Source organism: Telopea speciosissima, chromosome 7, assembly GCF_018873765.1.
Source record: "Telopea speciosissima isolate NSW1024214 ecotype Mountain lineage chromosome 7, Tspe_v1, whole genome shotgun sequence".
In the NCBI taxonomy this organism is placed as follows: domain Eukaryota; kingdom Viridiplantae; phylum Streptophyta; class Magnoliopsida; order Proteales; family Proteaceae; genus Telopea; species Telopea speciosissima.
Genome location: NC_057922.1, coordinates 19,432,672 through 19,451,309, shown reverse-complemented (window position 1 = coordinate 19,451,309; position 18,638 = coordinate 19,432,672). Strand labels below are relative to the sequence as shown.

At 38.6% G+C, this 18,638-nt stretch overlaps 2 protein-coding genes across 2 annotated transcripts; one reads left to right on the top strand and one right to left on the bottom strand.

Annotated features, from left to right (window-relative positions):
• The first annotated feature begins 1,754 nt into the window (after positions 1-1,754).
• Positions 1,755-9,337, top strand: LOC122666692. Its single transcript, XM_043862739.1, has 6 exons — positions 1,755-2,221; positions 2,643-2,735; positions 2,909-3,139; positions 3,817-3,919; positions 8,128-8,357; positions 8,666-9,337. The coding sequence occupies exons 1-6, from the start codon at positions 1,902-1,904 to the stop codon at positions 8,886-8,888; spliced, it is 1,200 nt and encodes a 399-aa protein (XP_043718674.1). The 5' UTR covers positions 1,755-1,901; the 3' UTR covers positions 8,889-9,337.
• A 777-nt stretch (positions 9,338-10,114) lies between these two features.
• LOC122666690 (HIPL1 protein-like) lies at positions 10,115-13,310 on the bottom strand. Its single transcript, XM_043862734.1, has 6 exons — positions 13,105-13,310; positions 12,151-12,939; positions 11,815-12,031; positions 11,117-11,295; positions 10,742-10,980; positions 10,115-10,561 (listed from the first exon to the last, which is right to left on the bottom strand). Exons 1-6 carry the CDS (start codon positions 13,156-13,158, stop codon positions 10,159-10,161), a joined length of 1,881 nt encoding a protein of 626 aa, XP_043718669.1. The 5' UTR covers positions 13,159-13,310; the 3' UTR covers positions 10,115-10,158.
• Between the last annotated feature and the right edge of the window lie 5,328 nt (positions 13,311-18,638).

Below are 18,638 nucleotides of genomic sequence, written 5' to 3'. Positions count from 1 at the left end.
CGGATTGTCTGTCGAGTTTGAGATCCTCACAGCAGCTCTTTTTCTACAAAAACCCTGCTTGTTTTTCAAACCTCAAGTACCTTGAATTGCTCTCATTCACACTGGTAGCAGACATCTTACCTGCAAAAAAATACCAATTTCAAACTTCAAGTACCTTGAATTGATCGTTGGGTATAACTCAAATTGTTGTACACAAGAAGCACTAAATATTTTCTACAAGTTTTGGGAGCAGGGGTATAAAGCAAATGAACATCAATGGGAGCCATAATAAAATAGTTTACCTTTTCCAGAATATTAGGGGCTTTTTTCCAGAACTGAACATTGCTTACAAATGTACAAGATGGGTTTTGTCATCTTGGGGCAAGTTGTTTGGATTCTCTCTAGCTAGCTAATTGGTCAAGTACTCATATCAATAATAATGCAAGGGATTAATAAGCAACTTAACTCATGACTGTATTTGTTCATTTAATTTAGAATGATGGTTTAAAAGAACCACAACCCTTTTCCTAACACTATAAGGCATTAATCAGAGATGTTTATTCACAGCTAATATGGATCTCCACAAACCCTATTTCAATTCAAGTGAAATATCACAATTGGTTGAAATACTTACAGCCAAAATCCTTTCAATTTGCAGGTGCCAAACCGAAGTTGGAAGGAGTTGCTGCAGCCAAATCGAGATTTTATGAGTTGCAGTTACCAAACAAAAATTGGGAGTTGTAGGTGGGTATGAGTTGGAGGTGTCAAACCTAGTGAGATTGCAAGTAGGGATGAGTTGGAGGTGCCAAACCGACTGAGGTTGCAGGTTCCAAACAGAGGAACGAGTTGTAGGTGACTAACGCGATTCCTTCAAAGGGCACAAATCCAGGTTGAATCCAGGCTTTCCTCGAAGGTGTAGTAGCAGCGGCAAAAAGAGTATGTTGTTTAAGCTCGGTGGCAAGAAGCTCACCATCAATGGTGGTGCCCTAGGTGGTGTAGCAGCGGCGAATTTTAGTCCGTTGTGAAGAATGGAGCTCAACAGAGGAAGTAATAAAGAAATAAGGGATGAAACTTTAACGTTTAATAAGGGCATTTTGGTCAGTCAAAATAAAACTTTAACGTTTAATGCCCTCAGTTAACGGAGTGGGCCTTCATGTTACTTAGTTTGGAAAGCAGGGGAGGTACATGGAATTTCCCAAACCTCACGGGTGAAAGTGTACATAAGTCATACCTCAGGGGAGGTGCGTGATATTTGATACCAAAAAGATCCTATATGCTTGCTTTTATTTTAATTAAGAAGAAGAAATCCAACAACGAACCAAACAAAAATCAAACTTAAATTGAACTGAACCAATTCAGTTTCGTTTTAGAAAATTGATTCAGTTTTGATTTCCACATGCTGAATCTTCAAACAAACCGATACCGAACTGATTGACATCCATAGACCCCACCCAAAATAATAATAATAACCGAACCGGTCCATTGAGCCGGTCGAACAAACGAAGTGTCTTCCACTGTCAATTGAGCTTGGGCCGTACTGGGGGCGGTCAAGTGTGCACCGCCCATGTGTGCACAGTGGATCCCACCGTGCACACATGGATGGTGCCCAGCCGCACGATGGCACTTGATCGTCCCCAGTACTGGGGCGATAAAGATCCCCATCTATACTCTGCCTCCCCTAGTCTCCTGTATTGTTTGAGAGTCTTGAGACGAGAGAGAGAGAGAGAGAGAGAGACAGCGAGGGAGGTAGGTGTGGCACAGGATCTAAATTCTGCAGGGCGCTCTAATGGTAACTTCTGCCTGGCTTGGTACACCTGTCTAGAAGTACTTACTCCATTTGGACATGCGAGCCCTCAAAGCTCTTCAACTTTTCTCCTTTCTCTTCTTTGTTCTTCACTCTTCTCCTGTCTGCAACCATAGTAATGGCTATTCAGAGGAATCCAAAGTACAATAAATACAAACCCAGATCCCCATTTCTCATACTAATCATCTCTATTGCTTCCATTTTGTTTCTCTACCTTCTCTCCACTTCAATTTCTATTGCTGGGTTCTCCTTCCCTTCTGTAGGAGCCCTAGGGAAGGTCGTGAAGAGTAGGTATCACAGGCATCATGCATTGGAGAAGTACTTGTACTGGGGTGACAGAATCGATTGCCCTGGCAAACATTGTGATTCTTGCGAGGGTCTGGGTCATCAAGAATCTAGCTTGCGTTGCGCTCTTGAAGAAGCCATGTTCCTTAATAGGTAACTCCATTTTCTGGGATTTTGATTTTCTTTCTTTTTTGCTGCTATTTCTTAAAACTCTACATTGAAACGGCTTTATGGTGTGTTTAGTCTTCAGGATTTGGGCATGCGGATTCCTTTTTCTTTTACTTTTAATTGTATTTAACAATTGCTTGATCCGAAGGAGAAGAGATCGGAACCCATTTCCATGTTTGCATGCTACACATTCTGTACTCTTTTCGAGCCTACTCCCAAAATTTCCCGTTGGTCTTTCCTTTGTCTACAATATTAGTTATAGATTTGTTAGAGCAGCTCGACATTTGACATTGAATGCATGCAGAATCAAAAGTTTACCTATATAAAGGGGTCGGTTGTTCCTTTTCTATTTTTTCCCCCTTTCCCCTTGTTTTGTACGTAAAATAAAAATCCTTCTCTGTTACAGAACTTTTGTTATGCCTTCGAGGATGTGCATTAATGCAATACACAATAAGAAGGGGATCCTCCATCAGTTCAGTAATGCAAGTTCAGAGGAAAGGTAGGTTTTGTTCAGAAATCTCTCTCTCTCCATTTCTGTGTTCTAAATTGAACCTAATATGTAGAACAGCTTCCACTATTTTCCTGTTTGGAATAATTTATTAAATTTTTTGATCCATTCTTCGATGTGGGTTTTGTGTCTGCGATCTGAAGCTTTCTCATATTATCTGGTAGATGGGCGGGGAGCTCCTGCGCTATGGATTCATTGTATGATTTGGACCTGATATCTGAAACCGTGCCTGTAATCCTTGACAATTCAAAAATGTGGTACCGGGTACTCTTAACAAGTATGAAGTTGGGGGCTAGGGGGGTGGCCCATGTGGAAGGACTAAGCCGGGCTGAACTGAACAGCAGTCAATATTCAAATTTCTTGGTGATCAATCGTACCGCGAGTCCTCTTTCATGGTAAACTATAAATGGTTCCTTTCTTAAAGTCTAGTTATTGTCATAATTTACAAGAGCTAGACTCTTGCAACATGAGGCCAATGATTTAGTTGTCAGTTTTACTGGAGGATCATTTTATTAACTTCTAATTACATAATTTCTTGGTTAATTAATACAATCACAAGTCAACTTGACTTAGTTGAGACAATTTAAATTGGGAAAAACTCATTTGAGCAGCCCGGCCTTGATAAGCTTATCAAAGTGGCCCATCTTTATTGTTCCACATGGAGTGCTGATTTGGCAATTCTGACTGTCAAATAAATAGACACATGGCAAACCTTGTGTGGGCTGAAATTTACATTTGAGCAAGGGACCTACGATCTACCTGGCCACAAAATTTGGATCTTATCCAATCTGCTACGTGACAGATATTTGGGCTTCCTTGATAAGTTTCTCAAAGTGGGTCATTCTGAAAAGTTTTACCCATTTAAGTTCAACTGACTGACATTGCACTTGTTGTGACTATGATGATTTCTATAGACAATTAGACACATTATGCTGATGATTGTTGTAACCTCTGGCTGAGACAAGAGTCAAATAGTTTGTCCTCCTTGTGCCCTTAGAGACAGTAGATGACTTGCCAAGATGTTAAAATCTTGCTAGTTCGCGAATTGGTCCTGATCATAGTAACCATCCAGGTTTATGGAGTGCAAAGATCGAAAAAACCATAGTGCTATAATGTTGCCGTATTCATTTCTTCCTTCAATGGCAGCTATGAAGCTAAGAGATGCCGCAGACAAGGTGTGTTATCTTCAAACTAACTTTCAAGTTCTAAATCATTGTCAACTCTTTGATATAGCTGTACAGAGTTTAATCGGCCCTATGGTCGCTTGCTCTTTGAATTTGCTGTGAGGTGTTTTGCTTTGCTGCTGGTCAAACTCTATTTTAATAAATGAAGCTGGTTTTATGTTGCATTGTTAATGCTTAAGGGTTCATTTCACCTTTATTTCCTATAAATTTTCATTGTGTTCTTAGATAAAGTTGTCTGCACAGTTGTGAGTATCATTAGAAGGAATTTTTAGGGCGAACTTCCAAAAGCTTGTGACTAACCATGTTTTTGGAAGCTGGGAAAAATTAAATTAAAAGGGTGGTACCCCAAGGGTATGACAAAGATTTGGTCGTTAGGAATAAAATCACACCATTTAGGGGTTTAAGGTTTGCTATTCAGTAAAGATCTAGAATCTTGGTATCGAGAATTAAGATCGGGGTTGGTTATAGTAAACGATTTAAATTAATAGGAGAAGGAAACAAATACAATAGCACCTAAATTTGCAAAATGTGATTTCCAGATCTGGACGCCTACACAATTCAGAATTTCATAAATCAAAACCATTCTCAAGTTTGTACTGATTGCCAATAAATCATTTGTTATGACTTTCATCTTATTAGAAGAGGCGGATGTCGTAGTACTTCCAAAAATATCTTTCTTCAATGAGGAGCCTTTTCCATTTTGTAGTTGTTGGGTTGTTAATTTTTCTGTTTGGCCTTGGGCCAGTCTCTTTTGTTCTTGTCGTACTCTATCTCATTTAGCTTCTTGCTTTAATAATTTTTTTTTTGTTTGTGAAATTTTTGTTTATACGACTGAACTGTGCTGTAGTAAGAAAACCCGATTTAGTAAAACATATTTACTTCCTATACTAAAATAGTAAAAATACAATCCATGTTTAGTAAAACAACAAAAATTGTACTTATTACTGAACATTATTTTTTTCTTAACTTATTAAAATAATAAAAGACCAAGTTATTAGCTTAGTAAACAATGAATTTAGTAAATGGACAAGGTTAACCTAAAACCAAGGTTCAAGATTTCGGTTTGACCCGGCTTCGAATGAAACCAAAGTTTCGGTCAAAACCTGAACATTTTTTGCCAGCAAGTTTCTATGAAGGGTTTTGAGGCCCAAATGTCAAAAGTACGTCCTGAAACTTCTAGGAACCTCTATTTTAGGCTCTCTAAACATAGTGGATTCCTTAGATTTTAAAAAATCACGCCCAAAATGGTGGTTTGACTTCGGACCCTAGGTTGTACGTTGTATTTGACCTATACCTCATAATGTATTGATGTAAACCCGAATGGGTAAGCAAGCCAAGATTGAATTCTGGTAGAGAAGAGGGTAGGGCAAGGCCACGGTTCAGGGGGCTTAGAAAAGAAAGGCTGTAGGTGGAAAGGGAAAAAGAGAAGTTGATGAATAAAATGATCGCATCAAGTTCTTGCTAACCTGTTGAAAGGAGTCGGTTGTTGTTGAAGTTTGATGACTGATTGTAGATGATAGGATGAATAACTTAGACAACTAGAGTCCCACTAGTCTCCTAGCCGTAGGAGTCCCACCTAGGCCCGCTGTAGGAGTCTCACCTAAGCTCGTTGTAGGAGTCCCACCTAAGCATACTTGAGTTACACAAGTAGTCTCACAAGAGAGTAGAGTTTTTTTTTAAAAAAAATTGTAGCTGCTGAAAGAGCCTCCACGATTTCAATATATAGAGAAGGAAGAGGCTAAATAACCTCTTGGATACATGAATTTGCAATAATGAGACTGTTGGAATTCCTAAGTCAAATGGAATTCCCAACACCTAGAAACCAAAACCAATGCATAGAAATTAATTCCTAAACTTAGAAACTAGACCCAAGAAATAGAAAAATGTTCCCAAGACTTGGGAACTACAAACAAGGCTAAATAAAGGAAAACATTAAAGCTGCATAGGTAATGTAGTCCTAGGTAGGAGTAGTCCCACTAGGAACTAGGGTAATAGGATCACCAAACAAGGCTAGCCGATTGGGACAGCTTAGGCTTATTAGGGCAGAATTAGGGTTAGGGTTAAGGTTTCGAGCTAGGGTTTATTTGGTAATGATGTGCAGGTTTTTAGGAGTCTATTGGTGTACGTTTGGATTGATTTGGATGAAGTTGGAAATCTAGGGTTTCGGGTTAGAGGCCTTGTAAAAATGGAGTGTTTTCAGGATCTAGGGTTTAGAGATGGATTTTGGGAAAGGGGTTTATAGGGTATTAATGGGCAGGTCTAGGGGGTTATTTTGGTATAAAGAAGTTAGGGTTTGGATGAGTTACGAAATTCTGCAATTTAGGGCAGAATTGGATTTAGGGTTTTGATGGACAGATTGGGCTGCAACTGAGATCGAGTGGAGGGATAAGGCTGGATAGATTTTAGAGTGAGGCTAGGGTTATGGGAATCGATAAGGGTTAAGTGGAGGATTAAGAAGAGGAATTAAATTGCAGAATTATAAAACTACTTACTTGAATTAACACTGATCTCCAACAGTAGCAGATTGAAGAAAAGCTAAGAGAGGACCTCTCGATCTACAAGATGCAAGGAGTCACTGGGGATTCCAGTCCTTCAACCTTGATATTACTCACAAGGGGGGGTCTTGATATGACACATAAGACAGTCTCTGAAGAGAGAAGCAGCAGCAGCAAAACAATATTTTTTATTAATCAAATTCGTGTTCAATGCTGGCCTCCCTTACAAATTTATATAGAAGACTCAAAAATAGACTTAGACACTAAAAAGGAATGGCCTAACCCTATCCTTAACCTATTAGGTAACTTAAATTGACTAGGAAACTAGAATACTAAAGGAAATAGACTCAAAACATGGCTGGACTTATAGAGTCCTAATCCAGCCCAACTTACATCACATGACCACTTAAGTTGTCACATGACCACTTAACCAAGTCACATGATCACTTAAATTGAACCAATTGGATGCAACTAATTTGAACCGGTTCAATTAAAAAACATAAAAATAAACTAAGTATTGGGCTAATCCCGTATGCAACCTATATACCCCTAGTTTAGGCTCATTAAAGTGGCCTAATACATAGAAAACCCGTGGGAACAAAGGCCCAACATGTATATAACCCAACCCTAGGCCTATTTCTAAAGAAATAAGCCAATTCTTATGATGAACCTGCATCACTAGGAATATGAAAAGACACAAGATAATGCTAGTCCTTGTGGGGCCAGACTTGACTGTCCGAAGGAGTCCACGATTGGGCTGGAATGGCCATAAATGAAATCAGTCCAGGTCTGGACTGGTCTTGAACTTGGACTGGGCCGTGGGCTTAGCCAGGGACTTATAAGGCCTGGACCTGGGCCTAAGCTGGTACCTCAGGGGGTGCTTGACTGGTACTGGCCTGGGCCTGGTAGGGGCTGCCGATGGCCCTGCATCATGTATAGTACTAGAAAACATATAGTTCAAGTAAAACAACTGAAATATGCATTAAAAATGAAGACATTAAATTATTAACCATTTCATAAATCGTACATTATTCTTTGCTGCTGTTGGTAGGTTATTTCTAGGGGTTTGAAGTGAATCCAGTTCTATAGCTGTATTGCTAGCTTTAGAATGCCCGATTTAAATTCTACCATTCTTGGTTTGAGATTCTAGGCCTCCCTTGAGTAGTTATACGGTTATACTTGCTGTTGGAGGTAGGCTGTCCGTGATCCGGGGGGGGGGGGGGGAGGGAGGGTTTGAGGTTTTCCACCCCAAAAAAAGAAAAGAAAAAGAAAACCCTTTGAACTGCTAGTTCTTTGTGCCTTTTTGAAACCTTACATTCTATTGAAGTCTAGACCTAGTGACTCCTTTGCTCACATTAGCCAAAGGTGGCCGTTGGGATAAAACTATTCCTGCTTGCCAGATTGTATCTCTTTTCTTTTTTGGTTCTGAATAAAGTCAGCACTTCCTTGTACTTTTTAAAACTTTTGAGTTTGAATCACTTGATCAATTTCCAAGGTTTTGATGAATTGATTGACTTGTTGAATATGTGGCATGCTAGTTGACATATCACATTTTTTATATCTGGATGTCGATGGCGCAGTCTCATTATTGGTATTACAGTTTTCTGTTTACATGTTTTGTAGTCGCATTTTGAGTATGAGTTTTAACTTTCTTTTGCCATTGTTATCAAACGTTTCATTTCTCAAGCCATATTTATTCTACAGAGTAAGGGTCTTCTTGGTGATTATGACGCCATCCATGTGCGTCGAGGTGATAAGATAAAAACCAGAAAAGACAGATTTGGTGTTGATAGAAGCCTCCATCCTCATCTGGACAGGGATACCCGTCCTGAGTTTATCCTCCAGAGAATTGAAAAATGGGTGCCCCCAGGACGAATTCTTTTCATTGCTTCAAATGAGAGGACTCCAGGATTCTTTTCTCCGCTCTCTGTCAGGTATTTTTCTTAAGTTTTGTATTTAGCTGTTGTTCTATGTCACAGATTGGCTGAATTTTGGTCAACTATGATATGGAAGAATTTATATTCTTTACTTTTCTAATTGTTAGATGGATCATTCTATTGCGCCCCCCCCCCCCCCTCCCCCTCTTTCCCACCCAATTTTTTTTTAACTGAAAAGAAAACGATTTCGTATACCTTCTTTTTCTTATGTTACTCTTGAAGTTCTTGTTTTTATAGTCCGTGTACAAATGCTTATAAGCACGTATAGTGAAATTGATTTTGAGGCCACACACTAATTTATACAGGTACAGATTGGCGTATTCATCAAACTACAGCAACATATTGGATCCAGTAGTTGAGAACAATTATCAGTTGTTTATGATAGAGAGGGTAATTATGACTGGAGCAAAAACTTTCATTAGAACATTTAAGGAAGATGATACTGATCTCAGTTTGACAGATGATCCAAAGAAGAACACCAAGATTTGGCAAAAACCTATTTATACAACGGATGAAGAGGGGAGCTGAGTTTTTGAGTTCGTTTCATCAAGCCTGTTTGATTAAGATCTTATATCTTTCGGATTCTTTGCTCTCATTGCCTTCTTCCTTGAAATTCCCCAAGTCAATTGGATAAAACAGTACTAAACAGAATTTCTTGTCTTCTGTGCTGAGGGAAGGTAAGATGGGGAGAATAGAAAAGCAGTCCTGCGGTTGATGTTGTAAAGTATAATCTCATGCTGTCTATTGGAGAAAGCTTCCATTGAAGCACACCGTCAAGATCTTTCTACATCCTTGTCCTCCAAATACTTCATAGGTTTTATCACTTCATTCTGTTTCTTCTTTTTAATTTAGTAGTCCCCATTTTTTTTGTAATATATCATTTATTTGTAGTTAACACAACATTACTATGTATTCTTGAAATACCAACTGTTTGAGCCTGTTGTGTTAATTATCCAAAAATGCAGTTTTGAGGGTTATTTCAAATATAAAAAAAAAAGTACAACATTTGGTTATGATCGAGGATCAAATCTCCTGATGATACACAAGTTTGATTGCAGGGCTTCTTCCTTCTGCATCCCCCTCCCCCCCCAACCCTTTTTTTTATTTTTTATTTTAGGGAATTTTTGGCTGACACCTCGGGAAGGTGTCCCTTAATTGTCACCATTCTTTTTTGGAATTTGAGGGGTAAGTTGCTTATTTCTTCCCTCATCTTTCATCTCTTCCCTATGCACAATTCCTGGACTCTGCAATTCTGTCACAACTCACTCCATCCCTCCTGTCCTACATGGATGACAACGGCCACTGAAATATCGATGGTGATGGCAAGTTTGATGATGATGGCGATAGCAAGCAACAACTTTTGCAACATCAGCAATGGTGGGAGGTGAGATGATTTCGGCAACCCTTCTCTTTTTGGTGTCAGTTTCACGATCTTAAGTTCTCTATTTCATGGAGAATTCAGCAATATTTCTATTTTCCAGTAAGGTTTCTAGGTTCATGGAAATTCCAGCAAGTTTCATTGTTCATGGAGATTCTGGCAATATCAATTATTTTCCTGCAAGAATTCATCATTTCGTAGTTTCTTTTTTTTTTTTTTCTTTCACTTTTTTCAGTTTTGATCAATAACCATTTTTACCCTGGAATCGATGTGCTTTGAAAGACAAAGGCTTTTAAAGCTGAAAGCTGAATTAGGATCTCAGTTTTGAGTCAGCACAATCTGATAATTAATTTGGACAAATTTAATCATGGAATATAGTATTCCCTTCCATGCATATAGAATAATAAATCTGGGAGCGCTTTACAACATAAATCCTATCATAAGCAACAACAAAGAGAAGAAAGCTTCCAGAACATAAGGTTGTCTTCTCAACTCAGTCCCAGATGAAGATAAATATGAAGGACTGGGTGCTGGACTCCACGCTGCTGTAACCTTTTCCTGTGAGCAAGCATAGTTGCAGCGGCTTGGTTGAACAACTCTGAACACACCGTTGCTGGATAACATAAAAATATCCTTCATATTGTCCTCCCCAAATGAGAATACGAAACCCAAATCAGAGAGACCATCTGATGTGGAGCCACATTTTATCGGAGTATCATGAGCACAACTGAAAGGAAGCTGATTACGAGTGAAGTTTCCACTGTTCTCTGGGCTTTCAATACCCGAAAAAATAGCAGTACCATATAAATCTGCAAACAAGTACCTGAAATTCCATTGACAGTCAAGATAAGATGCACATATATAGGTAAGCTATTTTGCGATTCAAGTGTATATTCATATTATTTTCAGATGAAAACTTGGTGATTTTGAACAGAGAGCTCCAAACTTGTGTAGTGTGCAGAGCAAGACATTAATTGAATATGATAGGAACAACTGAACTAACCTTCCATGCATGCATGGATCAGCCATAGACCGATAGAAGAAGCCACCCATGATAGATGCTGATCCGTCGTTTTTATTTACCTCAGAGAAGCTGTATCCCGTTACAGGGAATATGACATTTATTGAACGGGCTGATGTATTTCCTCCAGGTGATTGCTGAGGATTGAAAATATAGGTACCCTCGTAGGTACGCCATCCATAGTTCCCTCCCTTTGTTATAATGTTCACCTCTTCATAGTGCTGCAAGATTCCAACGATACAATCATCAAAGATTGTTTATAGACACTTAAAACAAATACAGAATCAGAAGAATGATAATAGAGAAGATGCTTCTGTCATTTCTACATGATTACAAGAAAACTAATTAATCTCTCACCACGCCCTCATCTGTGCACATAAAGTAGGAAGGCCTTTCCACATCAAAACTGCAACGCCAAGGATTTTTGAATCCCAAGGCCCAAATTTCAGGTCGCAATTGCTTATCTTCTGAAAATGGATTATCTTTTGGGATAGAATAGTTTCCCCATAGACCAAAGTCAGTCATTTCTTTTGCACCTGGGAATGCATAAGCCAGAGTGAAAAGTTAATAACTATATGGTTCTAGGAAGTGCAAGAGAAGACTCAAGTAGATAAATTTTTCTGTTTTAACTCACTCCTGTTGTTTCATAAGAAAGAAGGGGAGACAAAAGATCTATCCTCTATCCTTTAAAGGAAAATACAGTACACATGATGTTGGAGAGCAGAATTACAAATTATGGGAAGGCATATTGTACTATTAGCAGCCTAGCTGATAGATCGATCAAAAGCAAGATGACACAATTCAACACTCTTGTGGGATGTAAGTTTTGAGATCTACTACTGTGCACACACCTAGAAAAAGCTGAATTGTAAATTACAAATAAGATTAGAAAAAAAAACTGAATTCTATTTGTTTTTGTGCTTCACTTTGTTTGCTGTAAAATTGCGACACTTGCTATTGCTGATGGAGAAAGGTGAATGCAGGAATTAGATAGTTGTAACAACATGAGAAAAGATCAAATCTACAGAGGTTGTTCACTAGTAATTTGTACTCACTTGGAACGTTATCGACATCAAGCCTCATAATCTTCCCAAGCATAGATTTCTTGTTTTGGGCAAAATTGTAGGGATCATTTCCTCCTCCACCATCTCCCATCATAAAGTATAAATATCCATCTTCTGGTCCAAAGAGAATCTGGCCACCATGATGTTCTGTAAATGGAAGGCCCATGGATAATATCCTTCTGACTTCTGAGGGATTGCTTGTTTCTGCCTGGGAAACAAAATCAAGATAGAAATCTATCAAAATTATCCCCCAAAAGTGAGAATTTTTGTGATGAATGATAATAATATTATCATATCATGAGGAGCATGAGGAAGAAATGTATGTACCAATAAGGAAAGCAGCTGTGCACTGGTGTCGTTAGCAGTGAATTCTGAGATAACAGTAGAGTACTGGCATGGGTAGGAGCCAGCATCAAGACCAAGCTTAGTAGGATCACAATTCACCTCTGAATTACATGAACATCTTCCAGAGCATCCAGGCCATTTAGTCTTATCACAATTGAATGAAACGAAGAAGCGGCCATTGTTCACAAAGTTTGGATGAAATGCCATACCCAGCATCCCAAATGAATTTTCAGAATGTACTTGACTGGATATATCTAGAAATGGATTCAATTCATCGAGTACTATCGTATTCCCAGAACCCATATCAGGAACATTTACTAACCATATTCTACCTTTTTGGTCCGACAAGAAAATACGATTGGAACCATCAGGATGAGGAGCCAAATTGATGTAGGATCCATTCCCAATTAGCTCCAGGCAAAGACCATTTGGGGCAGGAGGCAGAATTTCAGTATTCTCAAGTGAAACTGGGTCTCCACCGAAGCATACCGATTCATTACTTGAAGCTCCACCATATAAATTGCAGAATTCACTTTTCGACGACCAAAAATCAGTTAGTTTAGAGGAGTTAGTTGAATTAAGTCCTGAAGCAAAAGGGGAATTCAACATAGTCACATTATTGCATGTATCCCATACTGTTCCACAATAGTCATTTGCAGCAGAATTGTTTGATTGGGTTGAATCCAGTAAGATGGTGGAGTTGCATAGGACAGGAACTGTTCTAGCTCCAGATTCAATTGTGAATAGCTCAGCCGAGAATGGATCACAAGACTGCAAACAGAGCATGTAAATCTGAATTATTACAGGTAGGGAAGGATGTCATGAAAACAGATCATATATCACATATAGGAATTGATAATTATGCTCTGGGAACAATTTATGTGTTATCCTTAAAACTTCTTCACATATGAAAATCAGTCAGCAAAGAGGACTTACAGCACAGACAATCGATTGCATAAGAGAAGCACAGGCTTTATCTGAGATCCTCATTGACAGAAATTGTTTGTGCAACAGGGAATCCTTGATAGAGTCACAACAGACACTTCCATTGTAAGGACAGAAGGTGAGAGCACTCTTTGCAGTAATTGGTGCCCCTGTTACAATTACAGTAACTTAGAATGCAGCTTGGAAATAAATAAATTAAAAAGAAAGCAATTCAACAGATTTATGAGGAGAAATAAGAGATACCCACAGGAGTCAGTACATAAGGGATGGGAAGAAGAAGGTTGAGGAAGAAAAAACAACAAAGGAAACAAGAAGAGTATGTCAAGAATTCTGTCCATCTCTTCCTTTAAGAAACAGGTACCATTAACAAAGATATCAACAGAACACTTCTTTTATATGTTTCAACTTAAGAAGGGTTTAAACTAATTCTCCCTCTCTCTCTCTCTCTCTCTCTCTGTGTTTCTGTTTGAAGAAGTAGGAGAATATTATAAGATACAAGAAGAGCAGAAGTAAATAAAACCCACTTGCTATATGTTATTGCAAACGTGCAGACCTCATTCAGCAATGAAGATTCATTTTGCATTAAATTCTCCACCGGGAAACGAGAGATGGTTGACATATATATATATATCTATATATATATATATTTTGTTGGGTTTTGGGTTGTACCCTTGTACTCCCATTATTTACAGTAAATCACATGGTTCTTGGGTTAACTCATTTCATCGGTAGAGGTTTTGCTGAGTTCCTTCCTGCATCAGTTCATTGCATCCTCCTTGAAATTGAATAAAGAATGTCTGGGATTTTGAGCCTTCTTAGTTCTGTCTATACTGATAAAGTCTGTTTCTCATTATGTCTACAAAGGTCTGACCTCAACCCAATCCAAACCAAACCAGGCAAAAAAAATTTCTCCCTCTTAATGCAAGAACTTGATCACTTTTCACTCTTCCTTCCTTGATTATTAGGTTAATTTTTGGTAGGAAGAGCAGTTATCTAGTTATAAAACTGGTTTACATGTTTCGGCTTAAGCGAACCCGGTCTGACCAATAAACATCACCTGCTACTGTATTATAAAAAGATGCTAATTCATGGCAGCACGATCATAGTCTCTTTATTATCTAAATGAATACAAATAAAAATAAAATTAGTTATCCTGAGGGTGGAGTAGATTCTATTTATAAATATAATTCTGATTTTTTCTGTATAGGTTCATTTAGTAGTCTTCGGGTGGCCATATATAAACATTAAACAACATGCTTAACAAATCTTTCAGAAGTAAGGTTGGAATCAGAAAAAAATAGAACCTGTCTCCCTCATCCCCTCATCCCCTCCAGGCTCTCCTCCTCCATTCTGCATGTTGAAATTGGATTTGTGCTATGACCATATTTGTTCCCTATGGTGCAGTAGGGTAAATACAAAACGATCTCCTAAATATAACAACCACATGGCTTCCAGCAGTAGGCATGTACTCGATTACTATCCCTTCAAGTACGTTGGAGTTGTGCTAAAATCTAAAAAGAGGGAACACACCTTTTCAGACACACCTGCTTGAAGGGTTGTGTCTATCTATTTTGTACGCTTAGGTTTAAATCTTAATAGAAGATCTTAAATCCTTGATCATGATTACACCTCTTAGTACATGTGCCTCTTAGTATAGGCACAACCTTACGTAAGGACACGTCTATTGTACATAGAGACATGTCTTCATACCCCTCCAAGTATGTAGAGATGTCTCTCCACCCACATACGTAGGGATGATTCATATCTCTTTGTACATCTAAGGGTCAATCCAATAGTCATGTGACTCATGTCTATTGCCCGTACACTAATGGATGTAACTCATCCAAGAGTCATATTGTTTGCTAGGCAGTGTTTGGTATGCATTCTTGGAATGCATTCTAAGTCAATTTCGCATTCTCGGATGATAAAAATTGGTGTTTTCCTAGCAAATCTATCTTGAATCCCAAAGTCATGACAAAGCGAGGATCGTGGACATGGAATAGCATTGCCAGTAGGCTTCCTACCTTGAAGAAAATCTCCTTCCCGCCGTATAGGTAATGGCCACAATTCCTTCTTCTGGGATGACCCATGGATTTCCAATATTCAATTGTGTTCTTTACCATCTTCTTTGAATCCAACTCGGAGGAACGAAAAGGTTAGTTATTTCTGCACTAACTCAATGGAATAATGCTTTACTTACTTCGGCTGTTCCCTACTGGTTTCTCCCAAAAATTACTAACATTACTTTATCAGTTGCTGATGATAGTTGCTAGTGTACCCTTGCCAAGGATGGCCGATTCTCTACGCGTCGAGCCTCTCACTTTTTTATGCTTAATACCTGTCCCGCACTTTTCAATTCAAAGTTTACCAAATGGTGGCGATTTTTTTGGAAGTTGCCAATACACCCTAGGTTTATAATATTCTTTTGGCGTGTTTTACATGCAGGTGTTCCTACTCGCAACATCATAGCAAAGTGGAGTCCAGTCGACTCTGGTTGTTTAATGTGCGGGAATGCTATAGAATTGATTTGGCATATTCTCTTGGCCTGCAGCTGGGCTAAGCACATTTGGGCAGCGGGCCCTTTGGGTTTGAGAACTGAATACTTGTCTTATCCTCTTATGGAAGTTTTTTGCTCTTCTTTTCTTTCTCACAGTAATCTTAGCCATCAATCCCTCACTTGGTTTTTTTCTGTATTCATTATAACTTGCTATTTTATCTGGGAATCTAGAAATAGGGTTGTTGTAGGGAAGGCTAAGGCTGATCCTATTAAAACATTGACTCAAATCAATACCTGGATTACTGATCTCAGGCTTAATTCCCCTTCCCTTAATGATATTACTACAGACACATTCATGGCTACTGATATACCGGTTTCTATTAATGTTTTAACTTTACCTTACACTGATGATCCTATGTTGATTTGTGCAGGACTCTACCACCCAGGCATAGACTCCTCAGGTTGAGATTTTTGTGTAGTGTTTCAGGGCCAGTTAGTCGTAGCTCATGCAGGTTTTTTGACGACGTATTTTGAGTTGGAGTCGGCAGCAACTGCTTTACTTTTTGGTTTACAGCAGACATCACACAAGGGGATTAAGATCAAGGAAGGCTGGATTTCAACAAAGGAGCTTCTTCAGCATCTCCCACAACCATCCGCATGCCCATGGCCGTGGGAGATGGTGCCTTTGTTGATTGATCTTAATGGGTATCTCAAAGACAATGTACCTCTTTTTGTAATTAAGGATAGCTCTATCTTGTTTTGGTTAACTAACTTTGCTAGGAAGGCAGTGCAATATCATAAGCTCTTTAAGTATGGCCCTGATGATGTAAACAGTTTGCTTATCCTTTAATTTATGAAGTTTCTTTTTTCCATCAAAAAAAAAAAAAAAATAGGTGTTTTTAACGTCCAATAATGCAAAATCAACCTAGAGTGCATTCCAAGAATGCATACCAAACTAAACATACTAGGCCACCCAAAAGGAAAATATTCATGTACTTGCACCTCATCTCTCACAATGCCACAATACAACGTGACATGATGGCAAAAACCAATCAAAACAAAAACAAATATTTTTGAATCTTTGATTTAAGTTCACTTTAAAACTAACAGTTCCCACACAAGTTACAAAATACCGGCAAAATACAGAGTAGTCAAGCACATTTGAATGATAAGCACATTGTTGTTAGATGTCTTCTAGACTTGAATCTAGAATAGGTTTGATAAGTCATGCTACAAAGTACGAGTGAAGTGTCTTCTAGACTTGAATCTAGAATAGATTTGATAAGTCATGCTACAAAGTACAGGTGAAGTCAAACCATGAGTCTGGAAGAATCACCCGATTCAAATCGGAATCGAAATCAGAACCAACATGACCAGGTTTTGAAACCTTGGGACTTGAGTGTATCATAGAAGGCTTAGTGGCTGGACTATGGAGATAATAGCTTTGGCGGGTTGGATTCAGTACAAATTTTGGCTACAACGAGAACCCAATTTGACAAATGAACACTTCTCCCATTAATGATTCAAGTAAGCAGAATCGGCATCAGAATCGGTCTCTGCCAATTTCAATTTTGATTTAGTCAAAATCGGCCAAAACCCTAGAAATCGAGTATGAATCGACTGATTCTGATTCGATCGGAATGAAAGATCTAATTCTGATTCCAATTCCTCAAACCATGAGTCCCATTAATAAACCAGGAGAATCTTCTTCCAATTTTTTATGCACACTTAACAATCTTGGAAAGGTCATCAATTACTACCTCCTTAAACAATATTATCTTCTACCAATTTGAATATGTAAGGTAATATAAAAGTGTTATGGCATATAATTATTTCATAGATATTCAATAATTTACATGTGTCAAGGTTCCATCAAAATTTTAAACTGGACACATTGAATTTTGGTCCTATATTAACTAATATACGCACATGCGATGAGAGTAAAAGAGTAAATTTGGCTAGGCCTTCAATGTGAAATGGAACAAAATTAGAAGGTAGCCTTTTAACTCCAAATTTCATGCTCCTTTAAGAGGTTCCTAGTTTGTTGACTTCTGTGACCGAAGTGTGTGTTTTTTATTTTTATTTTAAATGAAGTTTCTGTTACTGGAGTTTGATTTGTTGAAAATAGTGCTCAAAAAGGCAAGGGGGAGGCAGATTTAAATCCTCTCCAATTTGCTAAAGGTGTAGTTCGGGGATGAGAGCTCGACACCAAATAGGCACAACATCCAACAGTCCCAACTTGATTGACCTAGTTTTTTTTCTGGCACCATTGGATGTCACGCGGCTCACGCCTGAGAGTTCCCGAACTGCATCTTTAGGGAATTGGAGAGGATTTTTTCCGGGGAGAAGGAGGGTGGAGGGATTCATCATATGCATGTATCTCATGATACTGAAAATTTGAATTTTGTTGAATGGGTTTCACTTCCTAGACTATGGATTAAATAATGATTATTAAAGTTAAGATCAATCCAATGCAGGCTGTAGTAGTCCTTCTCAATGCACACTTATGTGAATTTAAGGAATGCCCTAAGCTATACATTGGTCTTCATGTCTTATCTCTGGAGGGGAGAGGGGGGGGGGGGGTGTGGTTTGGAAACCAATGTAGAATCTAACGCTTAGGTAGAGAATATCACAGTAGTTGCCTTTATCAATTCCCAGAGTCTTATATTTATAGACTTTGTATATAGCTGTTGGAGTGTCTTTATTCCTTAACGGCTACATTCTACAACTAAGAATCACCCTCCCCTTTTATTCTTCATTGGTGACGCAAAAGAGAACCCTCACCAACAAGGTGGCCTAGAGGGGTGTTGGTGGGGGAAGAGTGTTGGAGGGTTGAGGATCTCAGAAGGGTGGGGGATGCTACCTCTTCAAAATCACTTTTCTAACGTCTTACACAACAATTCTCACCTTACACATTTTAATTCCAATAAAACACTCAACAAGGTTCAAACCAAAATCGCCAAACAAAACTTTCAATAAGATTGTTTGCCAACTCTCATAGAAAAAGTAGAAATGAAAAGGGAACTCC

Coding starts and splice junctions, on each gene's coding strand:
- LOC122666692 (XM_043862739.1), top strand. CDS start 1,902: ATGGCTATTCAGAGGAATCCAAAGTACAATAAATACAAACCCAGATCC. Junction 3,140..3,816: donor ACCGCGAGTCCTCTTTCATG/GTAAACTATAAA, acceptor GTAACCATCCAG/GTTTATGGAGTGCAAAGATC. Junction 3,920..8,127: donor TAAGAGATGCCGCAGACAAG/GTGTGTTATCTT, acceptor TTTATTCTACAG/AGTAAGGGTCTTCTTGGTGA.
- LOC122666690 (XM_043862734.1), bottom strand. CDS start 13,158: ATGAGGATCTCAGATAAAGCCTGTGCTTCTCTTATGCAATCGATTGTC. Junction 12,032..12,150: donor CACAGCTGCTTTCCTTATTG/GTACATACATTT, acceptor TTTGTTTCCCAG/GCAGAAACAAGCAATCCCTC. Junction 11,296..11,814: donor TGATGTCGATAACGTTCCAA/GTGAGTACAAAT, acceptor ATGCATTCCCAG/GTGCAAAAGAAATGACTGAC.